This window comes from Mustela nivalis, assembly GCF_964662115.1.
Source record: "Mustela nivalis genome assembly, chromosome: 9".
NCBI lineage: Eukaryota > Metazoa > Chordata > Mammalia > Carnivora > Mustelidae > Mustela > Mustela nivalis.
Genome location: NC_139028.1, coordinates 13,103,134 through 13,130,644, shown reverse-complemented (window position 1 = coordinate 13,130,644; position 27,511 = coordinate 13,103,134). Strand labels below are relative to the sequence as shown.

The 27,511-nt window shown below is 39.5% G+C and overlaps 1 protein-coding gene across 1 annotated transcript in view; it reads right to left on the bottom strand.

Moving 5' to 3' along the window:
* The window catches only part of ATM (ATM serine/threonine kinase), a 122,864-nt gene that overhangs the window by 79,249 nt on the left and 16,104 nt on the right, over positions 1–27,511 (bottom strand). Inside the window, 18 exon segments of the mRNA XM_082683215.1 lie at positions 972–1,102; positions 1,234–1,282; positions 1,284–1,304; positions 2,382–2,537; positions 2,634–2,716; positions 5,058–5,257; positions 6,489–6,657; positions 8,324–8,413; positions 9,373–9,498; positions 10,678–10,803; positions 12,401–12,626; positions 13,696–13,791; positions 14,791–14,985; positions 16,023–16,394; positions 17,977–18,146; positions 18,887–19,050; positions 20,861–21,099; positions 21,769–21,934. Coding sequence (XP_082539341.1) covers positions 972–1,102; positions 1,234–1,282; positions 1,284–1,304; positions 2,382–2,537; positions 2,634–2,716; positions 5,058–5,257; positions 6,489–6,657; positions 8,324–8,413; positions 9,373–9,498; positions 10,678–10,803; positions 12,401–12,626; positions 13,696–13,791; positions 14,791–14,985; positions 16,023–16,394; positions 17,977–18,146; positions 18,887–19,050; positions 20,861–21,099; positions 21,769–21,934 — 2,779 coding nt within the window.

Below are 27,511 nucleotides of genomic sequence, written 5' to 3'. Positions count from 1 at the left end.
CATAAATTCCTTTTTCAAACATTCATTTATTTTATAAATTACTGAACACCAACCACGTCATTACTGTTTTTGGTGCTGAGTATACAGCAATGAACGAAACAGATAAAAAAACCAATGCCTTCTAGCAGCTTCTATTTAAGCTAGATGTGTTATATTTAAAATATAACATTTATTCTTTTTTTTTTTTAAGATTTTATTTACTTATTTGACAGAGATCACAAGTAGGCAGAGAGGCAGCAGAGAGAGAGAGGAGGAAGCAGGCTCCCCGCTGAGCAGAAAACCCGATGTGGGGTTCGATTCCAGGACCCTGAGATCAAGACCCGAGCAGAAGGCAGAGGCTTAACCCACTGAGCCACCCAGGCGCCCCTAAAATATAACACCTTCAAGTGGTCATACATGCTACTGAGAAAAATAAAGGCGAGAGGTACTTTACGTATAAGGAGCATAAGCTGGGAAAGGCAGAGATAGCGCAGAATTTAGATCTTATAAATCACCCGGACCACCTGAGAAACATGCAGTCCTGGGAAATTAACACTGCTTCTGCAAGGACTCGAACATTAAACAGGTCTCTATGACAGGCTTACTCCAACGCCTAACTGTACATTCACTCACATGAATCTGATTGTAATTAGCACACGGGGAAAAGTGCTCATTTTCATTTTACAAACTCCTGTAAAATCACAGCCCTATCCAAACAGTCCATCTGCCCCGTAAGTGAGAGCCAACACGCCTCATTCGGCTCCACCACTTACTGGCTGGACGGCACCGAGCAAGTTACCTACTCTCTCAAAGCCTCTTTTCATTTACAAACTCTAGGCAGTAGGGTTGTCCAGGGGATGGGACTGTCAGAACTAAGGGAAAGCATCACTGCCAGGCGGACAGTGTATTCTCAGTGAACGCAGGCCTCTTCCTGGCTACACGACCCTACCACCTGCAGCGTCCCAGAACTGCGGGAAGACAGGCCCCATTACCTGTTGACGGACTCAGCAGCCAACATGCTAACGTGATGTTGACGATCAGCGAGAAAATGTGGAAATACTTCGTTTACAGGAAAGTCTTTTCCCATTACATTAAGAACAGCCCATTTTGAGTAAGGATCGGTCTATGGGAAAAGAACAAATGGTGTCAAATATAAAATACTAAGAGAAAAATCACTGGCTGACAAAAAGAAACAAAGGCTACTTTAGAAATTTCAGTGGAGACCTTACTAATAATTAACATAGACTAACTCACCTCAAGCAAAGTTTTAAGGCACTTTACTAGTGCCATTAGAGAATGTGCATTTCCCCTCCTTTGCCAGGTGCCTGAAATAAAGTAAGTGTTTCAAGGTCAAATAATTATTCCAGTAAAAGCACAGTGTAAAAAACAAATAAATCATTGAGTATTACACTTTTTCTAACTTCTAATTATTCTTAATCTTCCAAAATCTCTTTCCATACTAAATTTAATTCTCATCATGTGGCATATACCAGTCAATATTCTTAACTTTCATAAAAGAAGTTAGGTTGAAAATGAGTTCATCTCAGGGGCGCCTGGTGGCTCAGTCAGTTAAGCATCTGCCTCCAGCTCAGGTCATCCTGGGATGGCACCTGTGTTGCACTCCCTGCTCAACAGGGCGTCTATTTCTCCCTCTCCTCCAGCCCATGCTCTCTTTTGCTCATTCTGGCAAACAAATAAATAAAATCTTAAAAAAAAAAGTTCATTTTAATGTGTATTATTTGTTTTATATGATTATGCCTCCTCTAGGGGCTATCATACTTCAGCAAACCATGTTATGAACTTGTTTTAAAAGGAAAACATTTGTAAAGCTCTGTGGTTTTTTTAAAGTTTTTTTTTGAGTTACTTATTTGACAGAGAGAGAGAGAGAGATCACAAATGGGCAACAAAGCAGGCAGACAGAGAGGGGAAGCAGGCTCCCCACTGAGCAGGGGACCCGGTGGGGGGGCTTGATCCCAGGACCCTGAGATCATGACCTGAGCGGAAGGCAGAGGCTTAACCCACTGAGCCACCCAGGAGCCCCTGCAAAGTTCTGTCCTTATAACAAAGATTTTAAAACCATATTCTATATCAGTTCAGAAGGCCTTATCGATCTGTTGGGTCCGAGGGTTCTAAATTATACATATGTGCCCCTCTGTCATTATCATCAGGATACGTCACACTGTGACTACACACAAAAAACACCCAGAGAGAGACACAACCAATGTGTTCACTAGTTCTTCAAGCAGCTGAGGGAGACAGAAGCTACATTCTACTATTGTCAAAGGTTGCATATAGTTACATTTAACATTAGCCTACCTCACTAACGTAGAAACGCAAAGTTGGCAATTGTATCCAGAGTAGCAAAAGAGAATTAAGAACTCCGCACACTGCTCCGCACCTACCAGAATGCTCCAATCACTGTTAGCAACTGCCCTTGAGCATCCCTTGTGTTTTCAGCATCCATATCGCCTTGACACAGGTTCCTCACTACAGGAACTAAGTGGTTTAAAACTGTTCTACAAACATCCTGGTCACGGCGATAGAAAGAACACACGTTGCTGCAGCAGAGAAAGTTTACCTTTGTGAGTATAACAGAACATAGCAGTTCATTTATAAATTTAAAGTGAACATAATACATGGTTTTAATTTCTTACGAGAGTGGTTTTAGAAGTTCAACAACCTCTTCCATTGGCAAAGGATATTCTTCTCCAGGAAGCTCCTTTAAAAGCACTAGATACTAAGATAATTAGAGGGGGAAAAATTATTTTTTTTCATAAATCATTCGCTTGGGTATATATATAAAACCATAAATTCATCAACACAGGCACACATACACACCTGCACACAAAAAAAGACCACCGAATTTCTAAAGGAGGCAAGATGGTAAAAAAAAAAAAGTCTGAAGTTAAACAGAGCTGGATTCAAATGCTGGCACTCCAGCCTGTTACTTGTGTGGTTAAAAAACTGGCCTTGTCACCTGAGCCTTTGGACTCTCACCTATAAAATGTGGATACAGCATGTACCTGGCCAGCTTCCTGTGAGGACTAAAGAAAATGAATGTAACTGTCTAGCATTTATTGCGGAATTCCTTAGGTAGGTAGTTGTTTTCACTGTTGGGGTTGGGGTTAAGATCCTGAGCAAGAATCTGAAACTATTGTTATGCCTGGGGATGAGATTTCAATGGTAAAAACAGTTACAGGAATGAATTTTGGACAGCAGAGATAATGGTGGGTGGTGAAAAAGTCATAAATACCCTGAGTTACCCTCTTATCAAGCAACTGTGTAGGGTTTCCCATACTACTGTGGACACCAAGAAGCACGCAGCAACCATCAGGTAAAAATCACGGTAAGTGCAAGCAGGCAGAAGGTTTCTGAGAGCTGCCAAATCCCTTTCTAGCTATAGTAAGAAAAGAGAAGACATTGTTTCCCACCATCTGTATGTAGAAAAAGGTTTCTTATTCCTTAGATATTATAAAGAAGACTAACCTGGACCATTTTAAATACTTGCCTTGAGAATCAACATGTGATGTTTCTGAGTGTCTTCAACTGATTTTAAGCACCAAAGCTTCAAGAAAAGCACATAGCCCTCCTCACTGGCCAGGGCTGGAGACTTGACTAGTTTGCCAGGGTCAAAACCAGGGAAACAAATAGGACTCAACCAAGCATCTTTGCTGGGCGTGGAGATCAACCAGTCTGTTCACCTCCACAGGAACATGACAAGGGATTCCACCAGGGACTTAACCCACCTGACTGAAGAAGTTCTAATCAAGCCCTGGCGTGTTTCCTAGGGCTGAGGAAACACAGGCACATTTGCCAAGTTGCCAGGCCTGGGGACGTGCCCGTGGACTCGCCCTGCACACCCACTGAGCCAGAGGCTCTCCCTCAGAGTTCACGGGTGCTGGGGCGAAGGGGATGATGGCCTACACAGTCAGGGGGTAAAAGTTACATAAAAGAATTCTGAGTAAAAAAGTAACTGTATTGAAGTTAAGTGGGAAGCCAGCTTTCTTACTGCTGGAAAATGGAGCTACAAATATGGAAAGAGAAGAAAACAAATTCTACAATGTTGGACTGGAGCTGGAAGTTTCATCTATCAGTTGAAAGACAGACAGACTGTTGGGAGTAGGGCAGGAGAGGGATTCCTTTTCTGACATTCTCACCAAAACCTAAATCTAAATCTAATTACAGGAAATAGACAAACCTGAAGTGAGGGCTCCTAGAGGGCGAGTTGGTTGTACTATTTAAAAATATGAAGGTCAGAAAAGAGGAGAAACTAAGGAAGTGCTCCAGGTTCAAAGAGACTGAACAGACTTCACAGCTAATCGCAATGCTACAATGTTAGTTTCCCAATTAGACTGTACTTATGTAGGAGAGGACACTGTCCACATACACTGAAGAATAAGGGGCATCACATCAGCAAATTAATCTCAAAATGGTTCAGAAGACGTATGTGTGTGTCTGTGTGTTTGTGTGTGTGCCTGAGACAGAGAGAGAGAGAGAGAGAGAGAGAGCATGCACACACGCAGAGAGAAAATGAAAAGGCAAATTTGGCAAAATGTTAACTGTGCAAGTGTATGAAGGGAACAGGAGAATTCCTATTGTACTGAAACTTTACTGTCACTTTGAAATTATATCAAAAAATATTTAAAGTGTATATTAGCAAACTGGAATTTTAAAAAAATTTGTGAAGAAACAAAATACTTACAGCAAAAACAAACTTTAAAGCAAATAAACTAAGGTCAAGGCCAAGATTCAGAGTTCAACTACAAGGTTATATATATTATTTTTACATTAGAGTCTGTGTTTCTTAGCCTAATTCTAAATAACTTATAATAATTATTTATGCCCAAAGATAGTAAATCTATCCAGAGTCCATGAAGTTTTAACATTTAAGGATCCACTTAAAATTTTTTCACAGTACATTACAGAAAAAGTGTATTTCATAACTAGCATCAGACTCATTCTTCGAGGAAGTAATTTCAAGCCATCAAAGGTACTACATGACTGTAACATGTCAGTCTGTTACATGTATCCAGCAACAAAAGAGATAACTGAAGATGTGTCTCTTTCCCTTAACTCACCATGCGTAGGTGGAGAGATTTAGCAGGGTCTAGCATGCTAGTATCCACTAACATCAACAATTTCCTCCGAATGTCGGCCGCTCTAAATGACACAGTTCCGGTCTGAGCAGTAGTTGTACACACACACAAGAACTTGAGCATGTCTAAAAAAAGTAGATCTTGCTTTGACAGATGTTCTTCAGCTAAAGGATTCATGGCACCTGAAAATAAAAAGCACTTATTAAAACTAAGAGAGGGATACAGCAAACACATATATTGAACATTAGCTCAAATATCCTCCTGCCTATGGGGGGGAGAAAAGAAAAGTATATGAAAGCAAGATTATGGTGAAATAGATTACATACTAACAGCTTCAAAATTCTTCATGGAAAGTTACCCTAGGATTCTGTCATCCAGAAATAATCTATGAGAAAATCTACACAGACAAATTCATTGTAATATTGGTAATTAGAGAAAAAGGAATCTAAATGCCCTTCAACGGACGAATGGGTAAGGAAGATGTGGTCCATATACACTATGGAGTATTATGCCTCCATCAGAAAGGATGAATACCCAACTTTTGTAGCAACATGGATGGGACTGGAAGAGATTATGCTGAGTGAAATAAGTCAAGCAGAGAGAGTCAATTATCATATGGTTTCACTCATTTATGGAGCATAACAAATATCATGGAGGACAAGGGGAGATGGAGAGGAGAAGAGAGTTGGGGGAAATTGGAAGGGGAGGTGAACCATGAGAGACTATGGACTCTGAAAAACAATCTGAGGGTTTTGAAGGGGCGGGGGGTGGGAGGTCGGGTACCAGGTGGTGGGTATTACAGAGGGCATGGATTGCATGGAGCACTGGGTGTGGTGCAAAAATAATGAATACCGTTACGCTGAAAATAAATAAAAAATAAATTAAAAAAAAGGAATCTAAATTTCTGACAAGAAAAAATGGTCAACTGAATTATTATATATAAACATACATATTGTTTATATATCATATATATATATGATAAACATATATATAAGTGTAATATTATGAAACCATCAAGAAGGACAATTATCAATACAAATAGCTTAATAAAAAATGCTTATAACTGCTGAATGAGGTCTAAGAAAGTATTTGAACACTGACGCTGATTATAATGGGAAAAGGTTAAGAGTGATGGCTGTATGGGTCTTCTCACTCTCCTGCTTTCTGTTTTCCAAATAATCCACCACATAGATCTGTTTCTTCTGTAAACAGTTTAAATTCCTCCCATGAAGAAGAAAACAGTAAAATTCAATTAATAATTAGAGCAATCTAAACTACACAGAAGGGAACACAACTAACAGACTACATCACGGAAAATAAAATGAGCATAAAGTTGGTATGTACAAGGCCTTCTACACTGCCCAATCCACGCAGAGAAGTGAAAGAAGCCCCAAGCAGTAAAAGCATATTTACCGAAGGCGCTCTGGCTGTCTCCAGACACAGCCGCATCACTAGTACCGCCGGCAGGGGTGTCAGTGAACAGATTCATGGACTGGTCCTCCACCTCCATCAGATTCTCATCAGGATCGTCCTCCATGGATTCTACTTCTCCCAAGTCTAGGGGCTTTCTGATCAAGGACGCCTTCAAAGAAGGAAAAGAAAGATGTTCAATTGGCTTCTTTCAGAAGTATGACGTAGTTAAAATTCATCTATTCAAACAATTCAGATTCAGGTGTATGAACACTGCAGTATTTCTATTAAGTGCCCAACAATGAAAAATGGATAAACTGTAATATGTCTATAATAATACTTTTAAGATAATTTTTTAAAGTTTTATGTAAGAGAGAGAAAGGGAGAAGGACAGAGTACGCTCGAGCAGGGGAGAGGCAGGGAGAGGATGCTCCAGCAGACTCCCTGCCGGGCGTGCCAGGGACATGCAATCACAACCTGAGTCAAAACCAAGAGTTGGCTGCTTAACCAACTGAGCCACCTAGGAGCTCCCAAATAATTTCCTATATTAAGGATTTTAATTCCCCAAATTAATGAGCATATGGGGAGAAGAATAAATTGGTATGACTATTTTGGAGGAAAGTGACAATATCCATCAAAAAGTAAAATTCAGGGCGCCTGGGTGGCTCAGTGGGTTAAGCCGCTGCCTTCGGCTCAGGTCATGATCTCAGGGTCCTGGGATCGAGTCCCGCATCGGGCTCTCTGCTCAGCAGGGAGCCTGTTTCCTCCTCTCTCTCTCTCTCTGCCTGCCTCTCTGCCTACTTGTGATGTCTTTCTGTCAAATAAATAAATAAAATCTTTTAAAAAAAAAAAAAGTAAAATTCACATTCCTTTTGAACAAAAAATTCCACTGCTAGAATTTATTCTATACCCTTCATATGCACAAATACAAATCGACAAAAGTACAAGAATCTTTACTACAAAAACTCTAACGATAACAGAAAAATAGATACCACTTCCAATCTTAAGGTCAGATAGGCTAAAAATACAAATATACTATTCCCAATAATGAAATACAAAGCTACTATTAAAAAAAGGTAAAGACAATGGTAGCATGCAGCAACATGAAAAAATGACCAAGATTTATTATTAAGTGAAAAGAACCAAGTTACAGAATATTTTTTAAATTTAACATATATTTAAGTATCTACTGCATGTGCCAGGCACTGTTCCATACAAAAAAGTACGTGTAGCTTAAATCTATTTGTATAGGAAAAAAAAAATACCATGATGAAATTATGTTGCTTATCTGGTAAAATTGTTTTTATTTTTATTTTTATCAGAAGAGCACAAGAGAGTGTACAAGCTGGGGTGCAGGGGGTGCTGGGGAGGAGCAGAGAGAGAGAGAGACAATCTTAAGCAGGTACCACACGGAGAACAGAGCCCGACACTAGGTTCCATCTCACAATGCTGACATCATGAACTGAGCTGGAACCAAGAGTCAGATGCTCAATGATTAAGCCACCCAGGGGTCCCTTTTGTTTTTATTTTTAAGGACAGATGATTATTTTGAATTTTGCTACCGTGTTAGACAGAAGTAAGTATGAGCCTGGATGATTAGGTTCTAATCGTTCAACCTATTTTCATTACTGAGAAATTAAAAGCTGAGCGGTATGCAATGTACCGACCTTAAGAAGCAAACAGTATGTTCCTCCCTAAAGCCAAGTTAACTTTAATTTCCATATTTTAAAAAATATACAAGATGCCACATTTTGTGAGATGCATCCCTACTGAAGAGAGGTACCTATGAAAAAAATCTCAGAATCAAGGAAATAGGGTGGTAAAACAAACATACTCACCAAACTTCTACAGATATCTGCAATATCATTCATGAGCTTTGATGTCAACAATCGTAGGAAAAATCTAGATGCAATTTTATTTGGACTGGGCTGTAATTAAGACAAAAAAAACAAAGCAAACAAAACAATAGAAAGTTATCTTTGACAGATAATATTTTCTCTAACTTAAATGAAATATAGATTTTTTTTTTTTACACTGGAAATTCTCTATCTTTAAGAAGCATAAATAAACAGGTTACTATTAGGGTCAACACATAAACTACATTAACAACACTAACCTCTTTTTTTAAAGTAATAATTATAGTCCATTAAATTGTGTATAAGCATTAAAGTAAAATACCAACTATTGACCTTAAACATTAAGTAATAATGTAAGTTAGAGTTCATTCTTCCATGTCTCTCCTTTCCCATTCACAAAAAAAAACAAAAACAAAAAAATACACACACAGAAAAATACCTTTTTTTTTTTTTTTTTAGTTTAAGAAAAAAAAAAGAAAAACACACTACAAAATCAAAAGTATATGCTGGTAATACCATTATACAGCCATGCAGTTATCATCAGCTTCCAAAAATGTTTTTTCCAACAATTTACCAACATTCTGGGCTGGTTCAGCTACACCTGAGGCTTGTTCTCAACCAAAATGAAGATTCCACAGAGTGGCACTTTCTACCGAGTGTTACAGAAGACTGTCCGGGCAGAAGAGAGGAATGGCTTCATGGTGCTTGCTAGCCCAGTCATAGTGGTATGCACATCACACAGCCAGCAGTCAACAAGATTTTATGAAATGAATAATAATGTGGGCAATAAAAGAATCGCCCATGTAGTTGTGCCTAAAAGCGGTAAAATAACCTCCGAAACCTTCTGAAATGCTGAACTTATTCCATGAGAAACTCAGATGACCTGTGCTTCTTTTTTCCTTCAGTTGCTACTTCTATTTAGCACTCACTCTAACTTTCAATCAGTGTATAAACCCAAATCCCAGTTACACCACCAACCAACCCACCAGGTACTACCTCCCAGACTGACCAGTCACATAAGCACATCGTACCTTGGTACAGTTGCACAAGCAACCAGTACAGAGAGTCATCACATTCCTCAGGGAAGCAACCCTAGCTTCCTCGTAGGTCTTATTTTTTAACAGAGTGATACTTTCTCCTGCACACTGCATTAGAGACTATTAAGAAAAGAAGGAAAAACCCAAACTCCAGTTAAAATTACAGTTTTGTGACTGCTTTTCAAAGTTTTACTTAAGAAGTAAAATTAAGTGTTTCTAGAAGTTGTATTTGGTTGGGACGCCTAGGCACCTGAGCCTGCTAATTGTCTGCCTTCAGCTCAGTTCATGATCGAGGTCCTGAGATTGAGTCCTGCATCAGGCTCCTTGCTTAGGACTAAGCAGGCTTACTCCTCAGCCTGCTTCTCCCTCTGCTCCTCCCCTTCCCCCATTCTTTCTTTCTGTCTCTCTGACAAATAAATAAAATCTTAAAAAAAAAAAAAGGGTTATATTTGGTTATATAATGTAATTAAAAATCATGGTAGCAATTTTTTAAAATTATCTTACACCCAGTTATCCTTACCAATCATACCACTGACTGAAGAGTACGCAAAGATGAAAGTTTCACACTTAGAACCTACCTATATAAAACTCAACAAGGATTGTTTAAAACGATCACGGGGGAAAAAATTTTTTTTTGACATTTTATTTATTTATTTATTTGAGAGTGAGAGAGAGAGCATAAGCAGGGAGAGGGATAGAGGAAGAGAGAGAAGCAGACTCCCTGCTGAGCAAGGAGCCCAACTTGCGAGTTGATCCCAAAACCTGGAGATCAAGACCTAAGCCAAAGGCAGATGCCCAACCGACTGAGCCACCCAGGCATCCCACAGGAAAAACTTTTAAAAGTGCCCATAAAGGGGCGCCTGGGTGGCTCAGTGGGTTAAGCCGCTGCCTTCGGCTCAGGTCATGATCTCAGGGTCCTGGGATCGAGTCCCGCATCGGGCTCTCTGCTCAGCAGGGAGCCTGCTTCCTTCTCTCTCTCTCTGCCTGCCTCTCAGTGTACTTGTAATTTCTCTCTGTCAAATAAATAAATAAAATCTTTAAAAAAAAAAAAAAGTGCCCATAAAAATCAGTATTTTTGTTAATAAGATTAAATTTAATGTGTATGATTTCAATTATTCTATTCATAGTTGGCTTATAGTAACTGCAAGTGTTAAGGACAGTACCGTTTCTCTCAGGTGGCATAAATAAAAAAGAGTTAACCTATATAAAAATTTTCTTTTTCCAAGCAAGTATACTAGTTCTCCCAGGAATATATTCCTTCAAATTTATCCAAAACTTGACTAGAATAAATTTTCATACCTTGGCTTTCTGGAACAGTTCTGATCTATACACTTCCTCTTCAGCTACTACTCCCACGTAACAGTAGCATCCAAGAACACCCACCAGAAGACTCGAACACCTGATAAGCGTTTCTGCATTTGCAGTCTTATAGTAAAACAAAAAATTAAAAAATACTCATTTCATAAATAATTGAGTAGTGCACGGTTATCATTTGTAAGAAAAAATTTATGTACCTATTAAGAAACAAATTTAGCTAATGGAGTGAATAGTGGCATGATTCTGATTATCTCTACGAACAAAGAGACCCCTGCAGAGTGGTAACTAGGATTCTCAGGAAAAAGAGAAGTACTTCTTAATGGCCAGGTTAAGTATCTGTCTCCTCCTAAAGTGGCACAGAGGACCACACACATAGACCCTTAACATTTGTTAAGAAAGGAAAGAAGAAAAAAATGGTAGACAGATAAAAGTCAGTAACTCTTAGAACATGGGCAAAAATCAGATTCACATAAAGATATATTCAAATGACATTCTGAACTCTTCTGCAGGATAAGAACCTTGACTTATTCAGCTTTTTAGACTCCAGAAACCAGCACAAATTTTTCCAAGTAGATACCACATAGCCAATTTTATAAAATTATTTACAAATTTCTAACAGCTATACAGAAAAGATGTTCAGACTGCTTTGTTCCTCTCCAGTAGGAAATGGCATTTTAGGGGAAAACACAGAAGACTGTGTTACAAAATGGTTACAACTGTGATGTGGGAGAATGCCGGTAACTAAGGATAAGGCATTCTGTCTCTTCTCCAGTTCTCTGGGTCATCATCTTTGACTACTGAATTCACTCCACTGAGTAACTTGCAGATTTTATTTTAGTCAACAAATATTTAATCATTTACCATATTATAAGGCTTTGTGGAAGACACAAAGATTAATAAAAATATATATGCCCCTCAACGAGTTTGAGACATTTGAGACATTTGTGTGTAAAACATACAAATAACCACAGTACAAGGAAGCTGTTAAGTCTCACTTTAAAAAGAAATAAGTACTATGAAATTAAGTACTATGAAAATTAAAAGATCAATTACCATGGCTTAGATTATCTAAGAATGGTTTTAGCAGGATTTTGACACATGGATGAATTGAACAGACAGAAATAAGCAGATTTTTAAAAAAAGAAGAAATAAGCAGAAAGACATTAACTTCATGTCAAAAGAGAGTTTTGGCAAGAGAACAGCACACACAAAGAGAATTTGTGATCTTAAGAAGGCAAAGGAAATGATTTATGAGAAATTACTAGTTCCTCTAGAGGAACCTGCCAGTTCCTCTATTACATTTTATTACCCACTTCTTCAAGTGTTACCCAAATCTATCAGAGCAGTTTAAATGATGTTCTTTCCTGTCATTCTAACACCTCCCTCCTCTGTACGGAGATGTTCTTTCTCATCATCGCCTCCCTATGCTCAAAACCATTATTACTCTCCACTAACGTACACAAGGAATCCTATTCATTCAATGTCTACTAGAATTCCCGGTACCAAAGAAACACAAATTATTCTTCTTGGGTTTTCCTTCTTTCACGCTCAGTTTTCCCTATTCGTACACATTTGTATACATTGTCACTTTGTTTTTTTAATCAAACCTCTCGTCATCCTTAGGGCCCTTCCCGCCCATTTCTCCTTCCTAACCGTCCACCAAAGTTGAGCCAAAGACAGGCCTTAGTTCTTCGGAAGATCTCACCTCAGGCGAGTAGTTATTTAAAAGCTGTTCTGATAATCCCAGGAGATAGCGATCCAGTGACTCCTTGAGGTTTTGGTGGACAGAAAAGCCTACGGTGGCCTGGTGCTTTTCTACAGCACATTCTTTCACAATGGTTAAAAAATCCATCTTGTCAAAAGTTGTTTGGAGAAACAATTCTTCAACTTCTGAGAATGAAGGCTCTTCTTGAACTTTTTGGTGTTGTTCACTTCAAAAAAATAAGATCTTAAATTTATTACTGAATGACCAACTGCTTCACCTCCATACAGCACCAATATGTTACAAACGAACATGTTAATTTTGTGCCTCTGTTATTCACACACTGCTTATACAGAGTTCATGGATTATCCTTTTAAATGCTTCTCTTTCTGGAATTGATACCTACCTGCACCAAATTTCATTATGCGGTAGCAAATTTTATTAATAGATGGATGAAAATATATAGGTCACAATCTCCAGGCAAATTCAGAAAGTATTAAGAAAGAAAACATTAATAATACCAAGCATAAACACTAAGATAAACATTATCTGAAAATATTTTCCTTTTTGCCTGTTGATTTCTCCGAAATGAAGGAGTTTTTCATCCTCTCCCCTCTCCAGGGAGATTAGGAATCTTCATGCCAGTGAGTCATTTTCAACCACAACTATAAACACAAGCCTCTTGAATCAATCAACTAAAATGAGATCTTTAGATTTATTTTTACGTTTCCTATCCTCCATTAACCATTAGTTTTAGAGTTAACAGATTTTACTGGACATACAAAAATGGATCACATCTTTAAAGAATTCATTGCTAAACTTCCATCACCATCATACCTTCCAATGGCAAGGTAGCTCTGCTACAGAGAATGAAAAGACCGTCAACTGGATCAAAAATCACAGCTACAGGTTATTGTCACTGAATTAAAAAAAAGCTTTTCCCTAATAGGCTAATAGTTATGATGTTTTTTAAAACTGATCAACTTAGGGGCACCTGGGTGGCTCAGTTAAGTGTCTGCCTTCAGCTCAGGTCATGATCCCAGGGTCCTGGGCTCAAGTCCTACATCAGGCTCCCTGCTCAGCAGGAAGCCTACTTCTCGCTCTCCCACTCCCCCTGCTTGTGTTCCCTCTCTCATTCTCTCTGTCAAATAAATAAATAAAACCTTTAAGAAAATAAAAAATAAATTGATCAACTTGTTTCCCAATTTTTGAGATGTAGTTACTGCTCTGCTGAAATTATTACCTTTGTAATTAAAGCCATAACTTAAAACAACACAGAACTCTATTAGGTAACATACCATTCTGGCACTCTTTGGAGAAAATTCATTGCAGCTTTACAGTTTTTCACAGTGAGACTCACAAGAATTTTCTCTACTGCAAGATGAGGAAAATTACTACAAAGAAAAAAAAATCTTCACTTAGAAGACCAAAAGCCATGTAAAGCATTCTTCAAACCTACACATCATGTCTGGCTGTAATCCTGACATCTAAAACCTGGATCCAAAATTAAAATTTCTTTCATCTGTAATGAATTATTTAACATCTAAAACAAGAATTAAGAAGCAGACACTTTACGTCACTACTACTTTCAATACTTTCTGCCAGCAGGCTTATCCAATTTTTAAAAATCATTTCTAAAATAAGTAAGTTAGAAATTAAAGCAAAAGCACTAGGATCCGGGGCGCCTGGCTGGCTCAGTGGTTGAGCATCTGCCTTCGGCTCGGGTCGTGACCCCAGGGTCCTGAGATCAAGCTCTGCATCGGGCCCCCTGCTCAGAGGGAAGCCTGCTTCTCACTCTCTTACTCCCCCTCTTGTATTCCCTCTCTCACTGTCACACTGCCAAATAAATAAATAAATAAATAAATAATCTTTAAAAAAAAAAGAAAGAAAGAAAGAAAGAAAAGAAAAGCACTAGGATCCAAAGGTCTGTCCTATGTCCTTCAGTCCCGCCTACCAGCTGTGGAAAGGTTACAAAGACCAGCTGCTCCCCCCTCCTGGTGTTTAAGCCTCATTCTGTTTGTCTCCAGAGTCCTCCCCCCATTAACTGAACACCTGTCACCGAGAATATACTCTCATCATGATTCCAGGATACGTCTGCATCAGAGATATGTTCAGACAAAACCAGTCACAGAAAATCACAAGGAACACAGAATTGCTCAAAGAATTGGAATTCCTATTATCCAGGCACATCCCCCTTACTCTCACTGTCTCAGAGGAGATAAGAACAAAGTAAAAGAACAGAAACGAGATCCGAGCAGAGACGCAGAACGGCGTGAAAACAAAGGTACTGTTAGCATCTGGGGTGAGCTCTGAGAAAGAACAAGCCACCTCCATTCAGAAAATGCCGAGTACGTAGGACACAAAGAGCGGCCGCATGCTAATAAGCTCGTTACCTGTGAAGAACCGGTGGCAGCTCTGTCCTGTCTTCCAAGTCATCCTCTAACTGATAGAGTAAGAGCCATCTCATTATCAGTTCCTTTAAAGAACAACTTCTATTTACTTCACATATACTCTGCTCCACTCCCGTTTTTACAGTTTCTGGAACCCCGCAGATGGCCATCGCCAGAGTCAGGCAGCAGACTGCAGGACTACAACAAAGCAAAGGACGGCTACTGTTAAAAATCAGCTCTTTTCTTTTCCCAATCCTAGAAAGTCTTTATTTTCTCTAACACAGCTGCTGTGAGTCGACGATTTGCCATAGGTGGCATCATGAGAATAACCAAAAGTAGACTGAGTGTGAAGAAGACTGACAACGTGTTTGACACCCTTGAGGGACAGAGCGGGAGAGTCAAGAAGGGAAGAGAATCACTGCAGGAGGAGACTCGTCCATGTTATTCCGGCAGGAAAACCAGCAATGCATCCATTTTAAGCGTTACCAATTCACTTCCAACTTTAAGCGTTACCAGCTTCCTCAAGGACAACTTGAATCTCCTGGGCATCCAAAGTCTCTCCGTGAGTAAAACTTTCAGCCTGAGGCTTCCGCTCTTTTGCGTGAGTTTTCAAGATATGCTTCCTGACTTCCTACGAGTCCCTTAGAAGGATTCGAACATCTTGCTCTATAGCAGATTGAGTTTCTGGATTCAGTGTCCCTGTGTCACTGCAGGTCCTAACTCCAAGCTCTGAACTCATTCCAAATTTGTTAACCATCCTCTTTGCTAAAAAATAAGCTCTTTTAGGTAGAAATCTACCGTATTTACCATCGAGCTGCTACTAACGCTTAAGATGATGCCCAACACGTCTAAGTGCAGAGGGAATGTCTACTGACTGAATGAACACAAAAAATTGTGAGAAGTCTTATTACATTTGAGAAGAACTATCTCTTATTATAACTGTCTGTTGCACTACTAAAAAAAAAATTATGGATATTGAATAGTATGTACTTAATATGCAATTAAAGATAAAAGAAATTTAAACACCTAATTCTTTAAAATTGGTCTTAATGAACTCTCTACACTTGAAACTACATTTACATTTATTTACTTATTAAAAACTCCTTGGACAAACAACAAAAACATCTAAAATCAAATATATCATATTGCTAACTCAAGTTACAAACTTTAAAACTGGAACGAGAAAAGTATTTATGTCTATACATACATCTCTTACAAATACATAGTCAACTTACCGTGACGGTCTGCAGGCTGACCCAGTAAATAACTTCCAGAATTCTCTATCAACCTCAATTAAACTGCCTTGAATTATAGCTCCAAGTAAACCAAAGTTTTCAGCTTGTATCTGCTCAGAACTTATACCACGAAAGGTAAGAGACCAAATTTTAATCCAGAATTTCAACAAATCTGACTTCTGAGAGCCTTCCAGGTTTGATTTCTTGCCTTGACACAATGCAACTTCTGTAAGGCATCGTAACACATATGGTGTGCGCTCCCCGTGTCGATGTTGAGGTAGAAGCTGGTACAGTATCATCAGTAATGGTGACAGCTCATAGTTAGGTAAACTTGAAGGATATTTTGATATTAACTGGGTTGTAATCTGTAACCTAGATAAAATAAGAGGATAATTGAAATTAAAATTATTCAATTCCATGAACAAACTAAACGAAAACAAACATATGGACACAGCACTCTTAATAATATCCTAGAGTATCGCCATCATTATTTTCCATACTGCTCTCAAAATATACTGGCTTTGAACATTTCTTCGTCCCTGCTTCCTAGAGTGTCAGGAAGAATGATAATTTTCTGGCTAAGCAGGTGAATTGTCTTACGTCCTTTATATAAAAACTTTGAGGAATAACGAACTTAGGGGCATGTGGCTGGCTAGGTTGGTAGAGCATGTGACTCCTGATCTCAGAATCATGAGTTCAAGCCCCATACTGGGCATGGAGCCTACTTAAAAACAAGACTAAAGTAAATTAGATTTTTCTACTTGTAGTTGTCATTTCCATCCTTGCTCTTCAGCCACCAGTAAGATTGCTCCAAAACAAGAAAACAGACAAAAAACCAAACAACTGCTTTTCCTAGACATTCAGTTAATTCAGTAAATATCTGCTATGAGTTTTCTAGAATGTGAACTACTCCCGAAGAGGAGCTTTCCCTTATTCATTCGTGAATCCCTACCTAATGCTTGGCACACAGCACGTATTCAATAACTAACCCCGGACTAAGTGGAAAAATTGGAAGACTCTGAAACAGGGATCCCTCCACCACGTAAAAGAAACACGAACTTAGGGCACCGGGTGGCTCAGTGGGTTAAGCCTCTGCCTTCGGCTCAGGTCATGATCTCAGGGTCCTGGGATCGAGTCCCGCATTGGGCTCTCTGCTCAGCAGGGAGCCTGCTTCCTCCTCTCTCTCTCTCTCTCTGCCTGCCTCTCCACCTACTGTGATCTCTGTCAAATAAATAAATAAAACCTTAAAAAAAAAAAAGAAAAGAAACATGAACTTACGCAACAAGTATCTAAATCAAGATGCTTCCCCCTCACGACTCAGTTTATTTAAATATGACATCACCACGGTAAAAATCAAGGCATAGATCACATGAGTTTGACTGTCATCTACAAACTTCTGACTGTCCCTGAACAAGCTGCTTAGCCTTTCCCTGTTTTGTTTTCCTTTTGGTAAACCAAACAGGCTGAGCTGGACATTTTCTAAAGATTCCTACCAGATCTAATATTGTGTGATATCATAGAACTCCACAATTCATTTAATCATTTGAATAACTGTGTATGCTATACACAGTAAATTCTTTAAAAAGGCAACCTTTTACTATGGCACAAGGTCCAAATTATTCTGTGACCTCTGAATGCCATCTTCAATTTCTTCATGCTAAAATCTCTGTGTGGAGACACACAGCTCAGCGCATTCCACGCCTGCTGGGCAGCCGTCCTCCCGTCTTCCCTGCGAAGGCGAGCTGCTTCGGAGAGGCGGCCCTCAGTCCCAGGCTCCAGCACGAGCCTCTGTGGTTGATCACCAGAGGTCCTGGCAAGCACCTTCCCCTTCACCAGGGACTGGTTTCAACTGGACAATGGACCTAGTTATGGCCAGGCCGTTCTACTGCAGGGCTTATGAGAAAAGCTAAATGAGACTAAAATGACACTGGAAGAGAAAACAGTAACATTTTACCAAGGCACAAGATCAAAATCACTCTGTGACTTCTGAAGATGATCTTTTATTACTTCCCAGCCTAATTCTATTTTCTTCTTTTTGCAAGGCGCACTGTAATCATTACATTCTCTTTGGGTGGTAGTATAAGACTGAGAAATCTCCAGAGATCTAGTATCTTCATTAAAAATCTGTAAGATAACAAAAAGAAAATCTTTTTTCTTTATATACAGATTCTGTTTTCTAATACTTTGAAGGAAAAAAATTCCTCCTCAAATGAAGTCACAGGGAAGTCACAGAGCAAGAGTAATAAGTTAAAGAAATACATACACGTAACACAGTAACACATATTTTGCGTGATTGTAGTAGCTCTCTTGAAAACAGATATTACCAAGTAAGTTATTAGTTCTATTGCCCAGAAACATTTGTACCAAGACATCTAAAAGTAAAGCAAAGATCTGTTTCCAATGGGATTAAATTTAAAATTTCTTTTGATTTTTTTTAAAAAAAAAGGGGTTTGGGGATGCCTGGGTGGCTCAGTCCATTAAGCATCTGCCTTCGGGTAAGGTCATGATCCCAGGGTCCTGGGACGGAGTCCTGCATCAGGATCTTTGCTCAGTGAGGAGTCTGCTTCTCCCTCTGCCCCCTGCTCCCCCTGCTATGTGCGCACCTGCTCTCTCTCTCTCGGACAAATAAGTAAAATCTTAAATTTAAAAAAGCATGAAAAAAAAGTTCATCACTAGTTTTCATTACGTTCTTATGTGCAAAATAATTATTCAATCAGAACAGCAATTCCAAAATCGGAGTTTTGAAAGGAATAGTTACATATACAAAGTAATTTTACAAGGCTTTTTATCAGAACACACATTTTAAAAACCCAGTAAAAGGGAAACTAATAGAAAACTTCAAAATGTGACAAGACCTACTGTACCTGGTGACAAATATCTGCCATCAACTCAATCAAGTTTTCCTTGACAGCAGCATTACGAGAGCCTGAAGAATACTTCCCTCTGCTTCCTATATGACTTATCTCGTTAATTAGCAGATCATATAAGTTATATAGGATACTTCTCCATTTACTTGATTCATAAGCACCTGGAATTCAAAAAATTAAAAATACAGTTTACGTCTACACTCCATTTGCACTGCCAACTCCCACAGAACCATTCAGCTGTTAAGGTGGAAACCGGTCCAGCCATCCATTCTGTACTCGGGCCTCTTCAGACAATATCCTGGCAGGCCCGACTTTGTACCACTGTCTGGCTCACACTCAGCTATTTGTTGTAAAATTCTTCTATACTCTGATCTAACTTTCTCTATTCAGCTCCATCAAAATCCCAATCAAAACCTAATTTCTTCTCTCCCCTGAGACAAATACAATATGTCCCATCATTTGTATGAGGAGGAAGTTTTCTGTTTATCATTAAGAGAAAAACATTCTTAGTTCCTTTAGTGTACAAATGACATGTTGCCCAGACTTCTCCTCATTCTAGTTGTCTGTACCTAAACACACTGTCCCTCTTGAAATGGCGACTCTACGAAATCTGGTGGACAGGATATGCCCACTGTGATCGGACCAGTGTAGGTAACAAAGGAGCTATGACTTCCCACACAAACCATAACATCTATTAGTATAGCCTAAAACCACATGAGTGTTTCTGGCAGACTTCATCATCCTGCCAACTTCCAATTCATCCTAAATACACAGTGAACCAAAACCCTAAACACAGTGTCATCTCCTGGATAAGTCTCATCTTTATCCTGTATGAAAGAGGAAACCCTAAGAAAATCCACCATTCTTTGACTTAACAGTGGTTTCATGGGCTACAAATACATCTAACTTCACATTGGTAAAGAGCCCATTAAACATAGACAGTGACTTTGGGGGGAAAAAAAAAATAGGCTCTCACAGTTTTCCACCATTTTAGCTATTTCTCAATGGAGTTTGATTTCCTAACAAGGGCCTTACACTGGCCATGATGAATCTGTCCAAAGGCTAGTGCAGGCACAAAGGTAAATAGAGTAAGAGCCTGAGGGAACCCACGCAGTTCCAGTTCCACCCAATAAAATTCCTGTCACTGAGTGAAGCTACCCCATCTAAGATTTTTTAAAGATTATTTTTAATTGAGGTATAACTGACATACAACATTAATTTTGGAGGTACAACATAATTATTTGGTATCTGTACACACTGCGAAATGACCACAATGCCTTACATAGTTAATATACTGTACGTAGTTACAAAAAAAGTTTTTCCTTTGTGATGAGTACTTTTAAGATCTACTCTCTCAACCACTTTCAAATATGCACTATCTGTTATCAAGCAACACTCTCTTGGTGAGAGACAGATGGAATGGTATCAAAGGAGGAGAAGTCACTCATTTCTGGTTTCCCAGAAAAAAACCATTTCTGGTTTTCCAGAAAAAATGGCGGCCTGGATTGAGTGTGAGGTTTAAGGCAGTATGGACACATCTTCCTGAGGAATTGATTAGTCTTGCTGTTCGCAGTCCACATTTATCTCTTTTACCTTCTAATAAGAGCAGTATGCAGACACACAAGACCCTGTCTTCTCCAAACTCACTCACACTCCAGTCTGGGTCATCCCTTCCGGCACCTAATTATTGCCATATCAACAGCTGCCAAAGGATCAGCATCTCCCATTTGTCTGTGTTCCTCACAATACTTACAAAGGTACTAAACACATGGTAAGGCAGGACAGGATTTGTTACCACAGCTTCAAATTCTAAGAAAAAAAAAGTGTGAGAAGCACCTTCAAGACTAATAACATTAACCAAGTACAACAATCCAGAGGAAGGTCATAACCTCCTACGAAATAGAAAATTTAATACTTAAGCCTCTGTGTTTTAATGAAGAAGCAAATTCAAAACAGCAAAAACTTTTATACCTTTTTCTTGAGTTTTCGCTCCCTTTGGATGATGCACATATATTTGCAGTTGAAATAATTCAATAATTACTTCTTTTAAGGAATCATTAAGTCTATGTTGAGTCCAAATATAAAGCAAGGTAGGAAGAATTTCATCTCCTAATTGACACACTCGTATTCGAAAGTTAGCAGCCAGTGTCTTGAGGAAGATAACAAATGCTGCTAAGATGTGATTCAGACCTGCAGAGCTCTTTTCCTGTCTGTCACAGAAAATAAACAGACTCAGCTTGGTGTAACAGGGCAGAAAAATGAAAACTGAAGGCAGTTATGAAGTTGCATGCTGGAAAAAAAAAAAAAATCTCATCTTCAAGTAACAGTAGCCTTAGTTCCAGAATGACTCAGAAACAAAAAAAATCTGAGCAACAGAACAAACAAAACAGCTCTTCTCTGGTGCTGAGGCATCCTCCCTACTCGCTCCCTGCTGCTGAAACACTGCAAAATGAGAGGAAACGGATTTCTAACACCACCATTTATACAACACTTCACAGGACGGACTGGATAATGTCACACAAATGTCAGATACTGACACTCCCAAAGTCTGTTCCTATTTTATTTTTTCTTAGTACATCTATTTTCAAAAATGGAGGAAATGAAACTACTTAAAAGAACATTTGGCTTTTCCTGTCCCTAGATAAGCAACACTGGTCTTCCACTTACGAACGTGGTTTTCATGTTCCGTCTGCCTTTGGATATTCAGGAAGCGTACAGCTGACACTTTCTTTGGGAATCCACTAATTCTACTATAATGGGCCAGCTTTGTTTTGTTTTTTCAGTTGGTAACATTTTTAGTTACTGGAGCGAACACATGGTCTTACAGGAAAATCAAACGGGTTTTCAATACAAAGCAAAACATAAAGAGATTAGATTACCTTGCATGTTGAATAGCTTTGGAAAAGAAATCCAAAAATTTGGAATTTAATCCATCAGTTTGCGAACAGCATCCTTTGGTCACAGCATGAATTATTCTAGCCACTAAAACTCTATTAATGTCTTGTGCAGGTTTAAGGTACAGACTGAAGTACACAGAGAACAATTCTTAAAAAAAAAAAAAAAAGTTATTAAAAAGAAACTATCAAAGCGTTTATCTTAAAAGTCTTTATTTAATTTAAATTTCAATATTCCAGGCCAGCTCGGTGGCTCAGTCAGTTAAGCATCCAACTCTTGGCTTCAGCTGAGGTCATGATCTTGGGGTCCTGGGTTCGCACACAGCGGGGAGTCTGCTTGAGGTTCTCTCCCTCCTCCTGCCTCCTCTGCCCCACCTGCTCGCTAAGTAAATAAATCTTTTTAAATAAATAAATTTCAGTAATCCCATCTAGAGAAAAAGATTTAAAATCATACTAATTTACATTTATTTTCTATTTTTATTTTTTAAGACTTTATTTGTCAGAGAGGGAAAGAGAGAGAGCACAAGCAGGCTGAGAGGCAGGCAGAGGCAGAGAAGCAGGCTCCCCACTGAGCAAGGAGCCCAATGGGGGACTCGATTCCAGGACCCTGGGGTCATGACCTGAGCTGAAGGCAGCCGCTTAACCGAATGGGCCACCCAGGCGTCCCTTAATTTACATTTAATATGGTAAAAGTATCACATCCATATTGAACTTTATTTTACATAAAATGCCTTCAAGAGAGGAACAACTTTTGGCCAGAGACTATGTGCAGCCAGCCCTCAGACAAGCTGCTTGACTTCTATCTGTGTCCCTTCCTTTAGGTCTAACAGAGCATGGGACAGCACACAATTCCACTGCTTTGTCTTGAGGCGGTCTGATTAATAACGAGTGTAAAATGTATCAAGAATGCTGTCAAGGGGCTGAGATTTTACTCTACTTGTAAGCTAAGGGATCAGAATGCCAGTTTCACGGATGCTGGCAGAAGACAAACTATTCCCGACTGAGTACCTTCCTTTCTGCATAAATTCCTCAATCCCCAAGGTGACATGAAAAGACAGGTGACACACGTGCAAACAGTGAGAGAACCCTCGAGCTTTCTGCGACACACAGGCAGCGAGCAAACCTGTCCTTGGCTCTGAGGAAGCCACCATCTCTGTCACCATCTCCACCTTCCAAGGTTCACTATACACATGTACTTTAAAAAAGTCAGGAATAAAGCAGTCAGAGTCACTCATAAGTATGCAGAAAAGGTGAGATGCACTGAGAATCGTCTCTCAGAACCAGGAGCTAAAACCAAAGCTGCTAATGCAGGATTTGCTCCCCATATAAATAGAGTCCATGGCTGGTAAAAATGAGTGAGAGTAACACCTATGGTATCTTCCTTTTTAATTGTATGTATCACATAATTCTGCAGAGATAATTTAAAATCAGATTCAAACACAAAAGAATAATATAAATACCTCAAATATTATTGTAAAGAAAATGATTATTCAAACGATTCCTATCGTAGCGGACATTAATTTATACAACTCTGCATCAGTGCTTCCCAAATTTCTGTCATTACAATACCTAAATGGTTAAAAACTGTGAGTTAACACATAGAAATGTAGAAACAAGAAAATAGGAACTGGAGGAGGACGACATGGATGGCTCAGTCGGTGAGGCATCTGACTTCAGCTCAGGTTACGATCTCAGGGTCCTGGGATCGAGTCCTGTGTCAGGCTCTGCTGTGTGTGGGACATCTGCTTGCCCCCTCCCTGTCCTCTGGCTCCCCAACCCCCCAACTAGTGTGTGCACATGCACGGGCACACTCTCTAGTAAATAAAACCTTAAAAAAAAAAAAAAAAGGAATGGTTATCTTGATCATTTCCCTTTTTAAAAATTTTTTTTTAAGATTTTATTTATTTATTTGACAGAGATCAGAAGTAGGCAAAGAGGCAGGCGGGGGAGCAGGCTCCCTGTCGAGCAGAGAGCCTGCCGCAGGGCTTGATCCCCGAACCCTGGGATCATTACCTGAGCCGAAGGCAGAGGCTTTAACTGACTGAGCCACCCAGGCGCCCCCGAGCATTTTCCTCTTATTACCTGATAGGAGCAGAGAGGGAAAATGAGAATGCCAACTATCTTCAACTAAAGCTCAAGCTTTAGGCCTTTTGTTAGTTGGGGGAAGTGATCTCAAGTCTCACAGAATCCCACATACTATCCTAGTAAGTGGTTAAAAGAACTGGCATAAGACAGTCAGTGAAAGTTGCAGAAGCGTAGAGGTTCAACTAATTCAAAAAATAAAAAGAGGCTGTAGGACATGCTTGCAGGTGAATTCATTTCCTCCATGAGCTCAACAACAAAAAAGCTCAAAGGACAGTGAAGGAACATGATAATAAAAAGAGCTTCTGGAGTTAATGACACTCAATTAACTATAGCTTCCTTAGGACTTTATAGATAGACAATCATGCTTCCTACAAATAGGAACAGTTTCCTTTCTTCTTTCCAACCTGGATGCTCTGCTCCTGGCTGAGCTGCCCTGGCTAGAGATTGCAGTACAGTGCTGAACAGGAGTAGTGAGAGCAGACATCCTTGTCCTGTTCCCAACTTCTTTTATGAAAGGTTTTAAATCGTGGATTCAATTTCTTTAATAGTTACAGAACTATTCAAGTACCCATTTCATATCGGGGGAGTTCTGACAAGGAGTGGTTCTAAGCAGCTGGCCCGTGTAAATTCAGCGGTCAAGTCGACGTGCACAGGGTTGTTCGAGGTGTGCTCTTAATACTCCTCTAATACCTGTAGGATGGCAATTATATCCATTTCCTCCCTACTCTCAGCAATTTGTGTTCTTAGTCACTTTTACTAGCAGTTTTGGATTTCACTGGTATTTTCAAAGAATCAGCTTTGTTTCATTAAACGCTCTCTTCTGTTTTTCTGTTTTCAATTTCAGTGATTCCTGCTCTTCTGCTTGCTTCCAAGTTTTTGGTTTTGTTTCTCCAGTTTCTTGAGATGGAAACTAAGATTACTGATTTGATATTTTTCCCTCTTTTGTAATATAGGCAGTTAGTGCCATAAATTACCCTCTGAACATAACTTTAGCTGCATTCTACAATTTTTGACATGTTGTATTTTTTTATTTTCATCCAGTTCCAAGCTTACTTTGATTTCCTTTGAGACTTTTTCTTTGACCCATGAACTGAGACTTTCACAAAAGTACTGATTTTCACAAAAGTACTACGAAGGACAAAGGGCACTATGGTACAAATAAAGAGAACAAATTTAGGAAGGGCAATCAGAAAACGGCAGTGACATTTAAGCCAAGACCTGCAGGGGGAGAAGAAAGCAGCCACACAAAGGGGAGCCTCTGCCAAGAAAAGGACAAATGCCACAAGGGGAGAAAGGCCTTGCACTCCCAAAATAAAGAGAGCGTGAGATGATCCACAGCAGTGTCAGAAGGAAATACTAGAACCCTTATTTTTTAAAATTAAAATTAATTACAAATAAAAATCAACCTTTAGGGGTTGCCCTGGGTGGCTTTGTCAGTTTAGCCTCTGCCATGTTCATTTCAGGTCATGATCTTCGGTTCTTGGGATCAAACCCTGCACTGGGCTCCGTGCTCAGCCCAGGGTCTGTTTTTCCCTTCCCCTCTGCCTCTCCCCGTCTTGTGAACATGAGCACGTAAGCATGCTTGCGCTCTCCTTCTCTCTCTCTCTCATAAATAAATCTTTCTTAAACAATCAAGCTGGCGCATGTGGGTGGCTCAGTGGGTTAAAGCCTCTGCCTTTGGCTCAGGTCATGATGCCAGGGACCTGGGATCGAGCCCCACATCGGGCTCTCTGCTCAGCAGGGAGCCTGCTTCCCCCTCTCTCTCTCTTGCCTACTTGTGATCTCTGTCAAATAAATAAGTAAAATCTTTTTTAAAAAAAATCAAGCTTTACTGATAATTTAATATAGAAATCAACAATGGCCAGTTTGGAAGATAGCTTTGGCAGCTTCTTACCAAACTAAACATACTGTTACCATATGATTGATTCAGCAATCACACTTCTTTTTATTTACCCAAATGAGCTAAAAATTTGATCTGCACATGGATGTGTACAGCAGCTTTATTCATAATTGCCAAAATTTGGAAGCAATCAAGACATCCTTCAGTAAGTGAGTAGATAATCAAACTGTGGTGCATGCAATGAAATATTATTTGGTGCTAAAAAGAAATCAGCTATCAGGCCACAGAAAAACATGGAGGAACCATAAACACATATTACCAAGCAAAAGAGGCCCAAGTGGGAAGACTACATACTGTGTGATGCCAACTAAACGACATTCTGCAAAAGGCAGAATTAGAGATGGCAAAAAGATCACTGGTTGCTAGGGATCAGTAGGAGGGGAAGGAAGAACAGGCAGCACACAGAGGACTTCCAGGGCAATGGCGCTTTTCCAGTTGATGCTATAATGGTAAATACATGTTGTTGTACGTTTTTCAAAATCTACAGAACGTACAACACCAAGACTGATCCTAATGTCAACTCTGAGCTTTGGGTGGGATGAGCTGTCGGCGCAGGGTCACTGCCTGAAACAAATGTGCCACTTTGGTGCAGGATGTTGACAGCAGAAGCAGCTATGCATGTGTGACGGGCGGTTTATGGGAACTCCCTACTTCTGCTCAATTCTGCTATGAATCTGAAACTGCTCTAAAAAGATAAAGCCTGTTTTTAAGAAAATGTCTGGAAACCACCAGGTTAGAGAATCTGAATAAAAGCCACTGTAGCTAGAACACAAACATATGCAGGATGGGGGTGGCTTGTAGTTATGGCCTGACAGTTAAGCAGAAGAATTACCCAGTGCTTCCAAGGCCTCGAAAAAAAGTCCTTATTTTATCCTAGTTGTACAGGAAAGACACTAAAGGTTTTCAGTATTTCTTCCTTCCTACCTTATTAGGAAAACTATCTTCCTCCTTGGGACAATCCTAGGGCTTACTTTGGAAACACTTATTCTCAGAAAACACAGAGGGGCACCTGGGTGGCTCAGCTAATTAAGCATCTGACTCTTGATTTCAACTCAGGTCACAACCTCAGGATGGTGGGATCGAGCCCTGTGTTGGGTTCCACACTGGGTGTGGAGCCTGTCTGGGATTCTCTCTCCCTCTCCCTTTGCTCCCCAATCCCCCACCCCATTCCTGTGCACAACTGCTCTCTCTAAAAATAAATAATAATAATTAATTAATTTTTTAAAAACACAGTCCATTTTCTTGTATATCCAACCACTGTTTCTCCATGGACTCCTTCCCATTTCGTTTACATATACTCCAATCACTCCCATCTTTAACAGGATCCCTTTTTCCCTTCCCTGTACAACCAAAGCTTTTGAAAGTGCTGTATTTGCTAATACTTTTCTTCACCTGCCACTCAGGTTTCACATTAGTCTTACAGAACTGAACATCATCAACCAACAGGCTCTACTGCCATGTCCAGAATAATTCACCCAAGAGCAAATATACACTCTCTTCAAATGGATGCAGAATACTCACTAAGTCAGACCTTATCCTGGGTCACAGAAGAAATTATAACAATTGTAAATAACTTAGATGATAAAAAGTATGTTCTCTGACCCTAATATATTTAGACTGAAAACTATAAAAAGGGAAAACAAAATAGGAAATTACCCAAACAACTGGAAATTAAATTACACACTTCCCAATAATCCAGAAGTTAAAGAACAGCCAAGAAAAACTGGGACATATGTTAAACTG